Below are 11,946 nucleotides of genomic sequence, written 5' to 3'. Positions count from 1 at the left end.
ACCCAAAGAGGTATTCTTTATAAAAGTTAAGACTCGTCCACGCCTTCCTCAAATGCCTCATTTAAACACCCCCCCACATATCTACATCACTATGTTGGAAGATTTGCATAACACCACCCAAATGTTTATGCAAAGAAAGAAGGTGTCACTTTTATTCTTGCTGAAGTATTGCTGCCGCCGCCATGTCATGGTATAAGCTGTGTGTTTCCAAATATAGTAAGGGGTGTAAAATTTCCGTCACACACTTGAGGTATTCGGCCAATCATAATGCACAGGATAGCTGGCGAATCAGAGCACACCTAGCTTTTCAGAACGATGAACTTTTCAGAAAGGCAGGGCAGAGAGAAGCAAGAATAATGTACGGTATGTGGAAAGCAATAAATAATATTTTTAGCATCATATGACCCAACTCCACATGCCCTGCATATGTACACAATTTGTTTTATATGTTTTATCAAGTTTAATCATCAAACCAAAGCCATATGAAACATTTAAATTACCGGAGAAACATAAGAGCATTAAACAACATTAAAAATTGGCATTTGCCGGCCTGGTAAATCATGAAAATGTTTTAAAATGTTGTAAGTAACTGAAAAGTCATTGAAATGTACATAGTGAAATAATCTTAATGCACTGTAAAAAAAGAAAAAAAAAAGTTGAGAAAACTCAAAAATCTGCTGAAGCTGGTTGCCTTAATTTTAAGTTGGCTCAACTTTTTTCTTTTTTTTTTTTACAGTATGGAGGATCAGAAAACTTCAAATGGGCCACATTCAAATCTCAAGCTGTTTTATATTTTTGAAGACTTATATAAAAGTATAATTATTGGTACATAAATATAAATGGAAATCCTTCCCAGCAATATATAAAAAGATTTAAAATACTTTAAATGTGGTAATCATGAACAACCAAAAAATTAATGGAAAACAGATAAGAATCCTGAAATGATCAAAGCCAGATAAAGCTGCCACAACTAAAAAAGAATATTGGAGGACATGATAAGAGCAACCAATGAGATTAATTAATAGTTGTGAACACAGAAAATAACTAAGACTAAGAAATCTCTTCATTGTTTAGTTTCTCTGCTTTAGCACAGTGGCAGAGATCCATTCAAGTGCCTTCAGTTCAGTGCTCAGTTGATCAGGTATACTTCTGGAAGTTCAATATGGAACATCCTTTGTTAAAAGAGATGCGGTCTCTACCATTCAACGAAAACGCCTTTGTTGTCCAAAAACACAAAAGAGGCACAGAAACAGGGTGATTAGATTGGGCAGGATATGCAGACTGTGAGCTGGCACAGATGTGTACACAACTCGTCCGTTCAGATTCTGCACAGGACGGAATACTTCAGTCATTGGTTTTTCTGTCCCGAATAACAGCTGTTTATCCATTGACATCAGCTAAAGCAGGAAAAGAAAGACGGACAAAAGGATCAGTGCTTTTGAATTAAAATCTCAGGTGAAAAGAGTAATAAGAATCACAATATTAGTTGATTAATCACAGCGCATTAAGATATTTGTTTTGATTCATTTTATTGACATCAGAGTTAAAGGTTTTTACAGAGGGAGATTTTGGATATCTATTTTATACTGTTTTTAGGAATAAATGTTATAGAAATCAATCGACTGATATGAACAAACCTCTTCGTAAACCTCATGAATATCATTAGGAACAGGAAGATTAGTTATTAGATATAAGTTTGATATAAGACTCATTTTGAGAAAACAAGCTTTAATTGTAATTACAATGTACAGGAACAAATAGATAAAGTGTAATAAAATAACACTTAAACTTAAATTCTTTCCACTAGTCTAAAAGAAGGCATGTTATGGAAGAAAAATGGGTTTGCCTGTAGTGTCTAGCTTTAATTATCCTGAGATACTGGTGATTGTAATCAGACTAACATCTAGATCTCAGTCTGGTTTATGTGTAAAAGAAAAAGTGTCTCTGTACCTGATTTTTGCTTATGGACAGAGTCTGTTGGAAGACTGTCCAAACAACAGCCTGGTCACAGCCTGGTGTGGTCAAGGAACCCGAGTACCGATAGTAGCTCAGTTTATTGGCTTGAGGGAGGATGTCGGTCAGTTTAAAGTCTTCAATTTCACTGCTGTTCCCTTTTGATCAAACAAAACATGTTGAAAAGATAAACTAATCAAAAATAAGACCCCCCCCCCCCCATTTTTTTTTTTTTTTTTTACTTGTAATCTTAAATAATAACTCACCTTCATATCGGACTTTTCCTAAAGCCTCTATGACTCTGTCCAGCTGTTTGTTTTGGCCAGAAGTCACCTAAAAGGGGGATGGCAAAAGTCAGTTGTTATATAGACATCAAGTTAATTGAACCTAAAATTGCTTCAGTATGAATGAGGACTGGGGCTGTCAAATCCAAAATGTGTATAAGGTAACATAAAATGTCATAAAATTATTCCATATGACTAAATATAGCATTGTATGAGGTTGAACTCAAAAATATCCACTGCATATTCATGTGATGTTCAATTTGTGAATGAATGATGTTTGATCTTTTCAGCTGAAGTTCACAAAACCAATTTGTATAATTTATTCATGCATTAGACTCATTTGAGTCCTGATATTTGTTTTTAGCTTAAAACTGGTCCTCGTTCACTATTATATGGTAATACTGAGTTTTATGGAAGAATGTCAGTTATTTGGAAAATAACTAAAAATAAAAATAAAATCCACAACAAAATTACTAAAACATCAGCCTTTTGCTAAACTTTTTTTCTTCCTTTTCAAATCTCATATCGCATCGGAAAGGCATTTATTTACAATAAAAATGAAGGAAATAAAAGTAGGGTAAGGGTAGGTGTAGGGAGGGCTTTATTGTCCCAATAAGATGGCATCCATTTAATAATTTGAATTAAAACTATAATTTGCACTCAATACGATATTATTGTGTACTGTTTTATAATTTACTACAATACTGAGGTGCAGATAATTGCCACTATTTGCAAAAAGTAGTATAAATAGCAGACAATATTGCTATTTTAACATAGTGTAAATAGAATCTATAGATATTTGCACTTAAGTGTAAATAGCATATTGTTAAAAAATACTGCTATTTTCACTTGGTGTAAATAGAATTCATTGCTGTTTGCAATGGATTAAATATAAAATAGCATACGTATAAATAGCATACGTCGCTATTTGCACTTAGTGTAAATAGTATCTATCGCTAAGAAAATATGCTATTTGCTGCACTTAGTGCAAATACCTGCTGCCTTAAAATAAATCTGTTTGGGTGAACTATCACTTTAAGAGTTGTGTTCAAATAATTTTCTCACAAAAATATGGTTAGGTATGAGACATATTAAATATCACAAGAGTACCTTAAAAAAGAAGGCAAGTGCTGCCACCCCTGTAGAGTCATTTAGAGCCTCTCCCAAACTGCCATACTTTTCTTTAATATGAACAATATGGAGCTGGGGGACGAAGTGCATCATTAATACACATCATAAAGTAACTTGAAGAAAATAATAGGGTTTTTGGCATTTTATTGTCTGTATATTTTTGATAGTGACATGGACTCTCACCTCCATGGGATAACGCTCCCCGTCCACAGAGTGCTCTGAGCCCTGGCCACCATTCTTTCCCCAGTGCAGGTGGAACTGGACGGCCTTGTATGTGGCTGGCAGACCCCCTCCACGGAGACGCACCGATTGAGGGAGGGTGAAGTGAGCTGGAAGGAATCATGGAGCTTTTAGTACTTAACTGTTACAAGATTTAAAAGTTAACAGAATTCAAAATAAATCAGGTAAACTCAGCTGAATTAAACTGAATGGATTTTTTTGAGTTAAAGGGATAGTTCATCCAAAAATGAAAATTGTGTCATCAGTTACTCAACCTCATGTTCCAAACCCATAAGACTTTTGTTTATTTTTGAAACGCAAATTAAGATATTTTGAATGAATTCTGCAAGACTGAAAGTCCATTCCACCAAAATTTTCATAATTCATTAAGTTCATGAAAACAAAAGTAATCCATATGATTTGAGCATTCTGAAAAGACACAGTTGCTTTACTGTATAAGATGAACAGATGTAGCTGAGGCTTTTTTCACATATAAACACTGATCAATGCACAGAGTTAAAGGTGCTGTTAAATTGTTCTCTGATATCTACATAGAAGGTATAAGTAAGAGCAAAAAAGTCTCCAGAAACAGTTTTACATGTCCATTTAAAACCCTAGGATTTCTCACTAGAATGAAAGGGTCTGTTATTACCTTATTTGGAAGGGTCATGAATAATAATGTTGAGCTCTGCTCTGATTGGCTGTTTAACAGTGGGGCTCAATGTTGAGCTCTGCTCTGATTGGCTGTTTCACAGTGTGGCTCATTTCAGTAGCTCACAGGAAGGAAACATGGGGAAAATTATATCGCAGTTATATCGTTGGGTAATTATACTGTAAATAAAATGCAGGCATCAGGGAGCTGCTATTAATATGCTTGGCATTGAATCTGTTTTCTAATGCACGATCGCTTTTTAGTTTCACTTTCAAGATTCGCGATTGCACTTACTCCGTTTATACTATGGAGCAGAACATACCATACATTTTACAAAATCAGATGTTTGTCAGTGGTGCTCAGGATCTGCAAATCATTTGCTATCATCCTCATTCATCTCTCCTTACTCTGTTTATGTGGTAAGTGAAATCTTATGTACTGTACTGTAACAGGCTACCGCTAGCAAGAAGCTAACCATGTACCTTAAGCCTTTCTGAATACAGACTCCAACCCGTCCCTGCACTTCACATCCCCTGCACAGCCTGGAACATAACATTTATTTCCATGATCTGCCATTTTCGCTGTTGTCCTCGCTTGTTTCAATACCTACAGAACTTCTGATGGTTCGGCTGGCAACTGGCCTAGATCATGGGCGGGTATATGCAAATGGTGGGGGCGTAACTATTAGTGATCCCGACTGTAATGTCACAGTCGGTGTTATGTTCTGATTAGCCTATTTTTCAGTGGTCTTTTGCATTCACGAGATTTACATAAGAAGGAGGAAACAACGGTGTTTGAGGCTCATGTCATTTCTATGTACAGAACTGTTATTATTCAACTATATCAAGGTAAATACAGTTTTCCATTTTTATGGCACCTTTAATAAATTATGGTAAACAGAAGCTCCATCACACTTGCTTGATGCGTGAGGTTTGTTCATTGATTACTTTTATGATCTCAAAGTTTTGGTTGAGTGGATTTTCAATGGATGACCAAAAATGATGAAAGTATTAAAAATAACTTAATTTGTGTTCTGGAGATGAATGGCAGTTTTATTAAATAAATTGTGACAGAATCTACATTTTTAGGTGAAATATGTCTTTAAATTTCAGTTCAGTCTACCTGAATGTCCATGATTTTCCACACTCATATTGAAAACTTTCTTGTGGCCCTCGAAGATAAAACTGGTCAGTTTTGAGTCATGCTTCACTTTGCCTGTGACAATATTGATAGGCGATTGTCTCTGACCTCCACAATTAGGAAAATTATCCTTCCACTCCGAAGGCCCTGGATGACACAATTGGAAAACACATTTATCTCAGTATAAACATTCAACTATATGAGAAACTGTGAACAAGGACTTTGCTTTGGAGATGACTATGCAAAATCCTGAGAGGTTGAGTCCAGGTACAAACTATTTTGTGTGTTTGTTCTTACCTCTACATGTGTCATGACAGGAAAACTGGCTCTGGTAGCACCACTGACCTGGAACAGAGAGAACATCTTGATGCAACTGGTTTCATGGACCACTACTGGAAGGAATTCAGATCCTTGACTTAAAGCCAAGGTTCAGAGCGGTCTTAAGAACCAGTTATGATGGTGGTCATTAACTAACACATTTGTTTATTTTGTGGCCATAAAAAGCCATGCTTTGATTCACAAAGTTTTTCCTGATAATCAGTAAGCAATCTAACTGAGTCCCCCTCCTGATCACCAGGTTTGATTGAGTGCAGAACATGTGCTTGAATGCAAGGGCACTTTAAGTGTTTTCACATTACCCACTCTCCACCTGTGCACTTTCATCCCATTCAGCTTAGTTTGCACAAAAAATAAAATTCATCATTTACTCACCCTTATGTTGTTCCAAACCTGTATAACGTTATTTCTTTATGTAACACAAAAGTAGATGGAGTTAAAAGGGACCAATTCTGTTGTTTCTTTGGACCCCCATTGACTTTCAGTGTAAGGACAAAAACACTGAAACATTTTTTAAAATGCACATTAAATATGTTATTTTCTCCACAAATGTCACACTCCTAAAAACAGCTTTTTTTCTGAGTGTAAACAATACAAAGATTATTGGAGTTGTCCATTTTACAAGAAAATACTATTTCAGTCTTTCTACTTTAAAATGTCATGTTCAAATCAATGTGTTAATTGCCATTTCTTTGTAATTAATTAAATAATTCCGAGTAACAAAAAATATTTCTACCCCATTTTTTCTTTTCTTTTCTTTTCTTTTTTCTTTTTTTCAGTGTACAGGTTTGGAATGACAAGGGGGTAAATAAATGATAAAAAAAATCTTATTTTTGGGTAAACTATCCCTTTAAAGCTAGGTGATTTTAAGCTTGGCATTAGTTTTTCAATGCAGTGAACAATGTTATATAAAAAATTAAACTGTTGCATGAGAATGACTTTAGGTATCACCAAAAAAACAAACAATACATGTAATAGACTACATCTGCATGTCTTATAAGTACAAAGCAAGTGAAAGAAGACGGTGAACTTTGAAGAGGTCAGACAATATAAACGATACAAGGTGACCCTCTGTTAAAAAATAACCTGTCTGGATTCAATAACCCAAAATACAGGCTAGATTAACCAATGACAGAGCAAAATCGCTGACTGTCAGAGTAATTATGCAGTAAAACATTGGAACTCAAACTTGGCATGTGCAAGCATCATATTGAATTCACTCATTCACAAAAATATTGATTTGATATTATTATCTGCATGGTAGTTAGCCTAAACAGTAGCCTATATCTAAAAATATAAAAACGTCCATACCCGAAACACACACACTTATGGAAATATAGTACAGTTTACACCTCCCTCTGCTGTTTGGATCATAATTACTTTTGGGAAATACCTTCTCATGAATTACCCCCATTCTGACACCTCTGGTTTTGCAGGTTTAGGACAAGGACACATGCTAATATAACAGCACAAACAATGTACTGTAGAAGGGTACTTGGTGCATTCAAGTTCAAAACATAAAGGGCATGTAGACAAGGCACAAATAAATTAACTATTTTCAAAGAGTTCAAGAATGCAAGAACTGCATTCCACTCAAAGGACAAGGAGCAGGAGAGGCTGTGACTGGACTAAAATTCTACCAGATAGCTAGAAGTGTTTATGCATAGTTACTGCTGATTATTGAGTTGTACCAAACAATACAAACATTTATAACAATTTTCCCACAGTGATTATGCAGTCACAAATCAGCATCTTTCAGTCACTAGACTTTCATGCCACCATAATTATGTGCAATACGATCTCTACTATATGGCTTCAAAAAAAGTTATTGTATTAATAATGTTTGTATATAATGTGTAACTTGTACAGTGGAGCCCAAGTTTCATACACTCTTTTCTCCGTTAACTAAATTAGTAAATTAACTTTGACTCCGTTGTTTATGGGTCATTAATTGATAAGCTACATGTCACAATTTAAAAGTATGCAATTATTTGGCGGTATTAATGTTAAAGCTACACTTATGGAGCGTCATCTCTGCACACACACTCCTGCGGCAAACTTTTTTTCAAACAGCTCCCTGTGCTAAACTTCACCATCCTCTTTCACTTTTGCTGCTATACAACTGTCTATTCGCTCATGGGAAAAGTCTGTTCGCCTGATAGAAGCAGTAATGGCAAAGGTAAGGGCCCGGTTTCACAGACAGGTTTTAGACTAAGCCAGGATTTGGCCATAGTTCAATTAGGACATTTGAGTCATTTTTATAAACGTGCTTAGGAAAAAACATTACTGATGTGCATCTTGAGACAACAAACAAGGCACTGATATATTTTAAGATCAGTCATTGCAAGTTTCTTTCAGTTGAAAGAGCTCAGATTTACATTTTAGTCTAGGACTAGGCTTAAGCCTTGTCTGTGAAACCTGAGGAAGGTTATTTTAGCGATGTAGCCTACAGGTACGAATCACAACAAAAAATTCTGCGCTCTTTATGTTTATCTACTAATCTACTACTACTTTTACTACATAGTTTTAACTGGGAACTTGATATTTCTGCTATAGGCTACTTGAACTCGAGATCTTGGTTGAAAGTAATAATAGCCTACTGAATACTAAAATAATACTACTGTAAAGTATGATCTAATTTAGGCTATATCTTTTGATAACGTACCAGTTTCAAATTTTAGTTGATTATGATTTTTTTTAGTTTCTAGCTAATATTTAGTCATTATAAGAAACGAATAAAAGTTTGGGGATTTTTTTTTTTTTACTTTATTTAGCTATTTGTAGGTTTTTGCATTTATTTGTCATATCTAGCTATAGGCTGATTATGGCCTACTAAAAAAAATCTGAAAATGCAAAGTGGTCTCTAGGCCTAGTGGTCTCTGACTTTTGGACTCCACCGTATGCTATAAAACAGTAAAAATTATTATTGTGAATAATTATGTGAATGTTTTAGTAGCCTATAATGACGACGACTTAAGTTGTGTTAATGGTTCCAAAAACAATATTACATTCAACCTTATCATAGATCGTCATATGCTGCATAATAACACATTTTGTAAAATAGGCCTTTTTGAATGTTTTTTAAACACCATTATCAGTTCTAAAATGTATTATTAATTTATACAACAAATAAATATGTACACGTTATCATACAGTAACATTAATATTGGAAATTTTAGGGTTATATTCCGCTTTAACAACTTTATAAAAGACTGGTTTATAGAAAAGTTATTTCTGTGCAAGACATGTTAGTGTTTTGTCATGACAAAATTCAGCCTTTTCTATTTCGCTTAGAGTAGTCATTCATCCAACTACTGCCAGACAGCCAGAGAGATACACAGCTCGACAGACAGACAGCTTAGATAGATAGACAGACAGACAGACAGACAGATAGATAGATAGATAGATAGATAGATAGATAGATAGATAGATAGATAGATAGATAGATAGATAGATGATAGATAGATAGATAGATAGATAGATAGATAGATAGATAGATAGATCTTCTACCTTACCTGAACAGAGCTCTGGAACCAACAGAACAGATAAGAGAGAGAGAATGGACTTCATGTCTACAATACTAATACAAATCTCACTGCCTTGTGAGACAGGAACCCATTTTATATAGTAGAGGAAAGGAAGGAGGGGAGAGGGGGGAGAGAGAGTTTTACAGGTAAGAGTTGAAATGACAGGTGTAGGGCAGCAAGGAAGGGCATTTGAGGTCCTTGATGAGGACATTTAACTCTCACAATACAAGCTACAGCCAGTTGAACCTAGTGAAGTTTTCCCTGAACTTTGACTTAATGAGTTTGCTTTATCAAACAGCCTGCAGAGGGCACTATTCTACAGGGCTGGAGTGCAAAACAAAACCTGTTATTTTCCCTATTGTAGGGCATGTAGTTTTAAGCACACTGTAAAGTTTGTCTTCGAGGACACACACATGCTCTAAACCCTCTGCAACACACAGCTTTGACACTGAAATCAGTTAGCACGACAAAAGCATCTAATTAGAGATAAGGGAAAACAACAATGCTGCTATCATAAATCACCCCAGCCTTTTTCCGACATAATGAACGCACCCCATCCCTCTATCTTTCTTTGCCTCTTGCGATGCCGTCTTGGGCTTTTAAAGATGGGAAGCCTGTGCTGTAAATTAAATTAATGTTAGCCTCCTCTCAATCATTCATCATTCCAATAAAATGGCTGGAACTGTTGTACTGCATCGTTAAAACGGAGAGACCTATTAAAAAGTCATTAAAGTCAACTCGGCATGAAGGTCTGCCCTGTTGAGCTTTAGCCAGCCAAAATGGAACGACTCCATTTTATGGACATCACATGTGATTACGAGTGAATGAAGTGGAAGGTAAACAGTTGGCAGCAAAGGGACAGTAGAGAATTAGAGAAAGGAATTAAATATACTGTATGGCTGCCAGTTTTGTTATAGTCCACTAAAATCTGGACTGTGATGCCTCATTTACTTGCAACTCGTCATGGAGAATCATTACTAGCCTTTAGGGATACAGCAGCTTGTTACTGGGGCAGTAATCTTAGAGATGAACAAAATATATATAAAAATATATGTTCCCAACATATATGACTGTCTTTCTTCTGTGAAACATAAAAGAAGGTGTTTTATGCAGAAATGAAAAATGTCATTGCCACTATTGTACGGACAAAAAATTAAATGGAAAACTGTTTGGTTACTAACATCCTTCAAAAGAAGTCAAGTTGTGGCCTAATGGTTAGAGAGTTGGACTCGTAATCCAAAGGTTGTGGGTTTGAATCTTGGGCCGGCAGGGATTGTAGGATTGGAGTGAAAATGCTCTCTCCTCCTTCAATACCACGGCTGAGGTCAAGGCAAGGCACCCCGACTGCTCCCCGGGCGCTGCAGCATAAATGGCTGGCTACTGCTCTGGGTGTGTGTTCACTGCTGTCTGTGTGCACTTTGGATGGGTTAATTGCAGAGCACAAATTCCGAGTATGGGTCACTATACTTGGCCACATGTCACTTCAAAAATGTCTTATTTTGTGATCCAATGTTCGGAAGACATTATGGTTGGGTAAATGATGACAGAATTTTTATTTTTGGGTGGATTCACACAAAACTATTTATTTGAAGGGACAGCTTTATACCTTATGTTCTCCTACAAGACTCAGTAAGGTAATAAGTTTGCTACAAGGTTCTATATGAAACATGTTAAGGTTACTTGCCCCAGTGACAAGCTGTTGTAGCCCTAAAAGTCCGGTCACATTACCGTTGTTCAGATATTTGAAATCCATCCAGCTGAACAGGAAACCACACAATTGGGAATTTTGTGTGGGAGCATACATGTTCATCATACTCATAAAGATTCGCCACCAACAACAGAACGCTGCTTGGTATTAAAGTAACTTCCATAAACATGATTCATGTTTAAAGACAAAAAAAATACTTACTATATTCTGGATACTGTTACCAAATTTTGAGGGAATGAGAAAAATATGATATATTTTATTAGAATATAATATAATAATGAATTATTCTAATCTAGTTTTGGGATTTTCCATCAAGTTGGAGCCTTTAATGATGGTCTGGAAAGTGTTGAGCAGTAGGGGGTGCTGTGGCTTTTCTGATTAACAGAGTATGGACCATACAGAAGGAAAAGACTGCCTTTTGATGTCCAACTCCTCTTCAGATATGAATAAAAATTAAATAAATAAAAGTTCTTGCAGCTTCAGTTTCATAGGAGTGACATCATTCAGATCACATGAGTCAGTGCATTTCCTAATTGGAAAAAAGCTTAAGACCGGTACCAGGTTCATTATGTGATTCCATCTTAAATCCTTTAATAAACAATTAACTGTGCAATAGAGTGGTTAATTTGATAAGAGGACGATAAACATTTTCATTTGTTTGGGTCGCCATTCATCAGGATCCCACGGGGGGCTGCGGCAGAATGCAGAGCGAGTGATTTTCAAGGATCCCAAGAGGTCAGACATCAATCAGAGCCAAAGCCGAGCTACTCAATGCAAGCGGCCTAATTGGTATACAGTAAGATCACCTGGAAGTGCTGCTGGGAATTCATAGCCTCCGTTTTTGAAATAAAAGATATTTGTATTAATTTCAAGCTCAGCTGCATCTTGCAAATGGAACAGTTATTGGTTACACTTCGCTGAGAGTCGTTGGGCATATAGGCTTTCTGTTTTGTGTTAGAAGGTCTGATTACCTTCTTAGATGTTTTAATCCACTTT

General features: G+C 35.9%; 1 protein-coding gene across 1 annotated transcript; it reads right to left on the bottom strand.

Moving 5' to 3' along the window:
- Nucleotides 1-1,202: 1,202 nt before the first annotated feature.
- ca4c (carbonic anhydrase IV c) lies at nucleotides 1,203-9,285 on the bottom strand (the record flags this gene model as incomplete). The annotated part of the gene is made up of 8 exons (XM_079405018.1): nucleotides 1,203-1,397; nucleotides 1,951-2,111; nucleotides 2,220-2,286; nucleotides 3,348-3,440; nucleotides 3,552-3,697; nucleotides 5,362-5,526; nucleotides 5,677-5,719; nucleotides 9,226-9,285. 8 exons carry the CDS (start codon nucleotides 9,283-9,285, stop codon nucleotides 1,203-1,205), a joined length of 930 nt encoding a protein of 309 aa, XP_079261144.1.
- Between the last annotated feature and the right edge of the window lie 2,661 nt (nucleotides 9,286-11,946).

The sequence above is a fragment of the Barbus barbus genome (genome assembly GCF_936440315.1).
Source record: "Barbus barbus genome assembly, chromosome: 43".
In the NCBI taxonomy this organism is placed as follows: Eukaryota; Metazoa; Chordata; class Actinopteri; order Cypriniformes; family Cyprinidae; genus Barbus; species Barbus barbus.
This window is presented reverse-complemented; position numbering and strand designations above follow the sequence as displayed.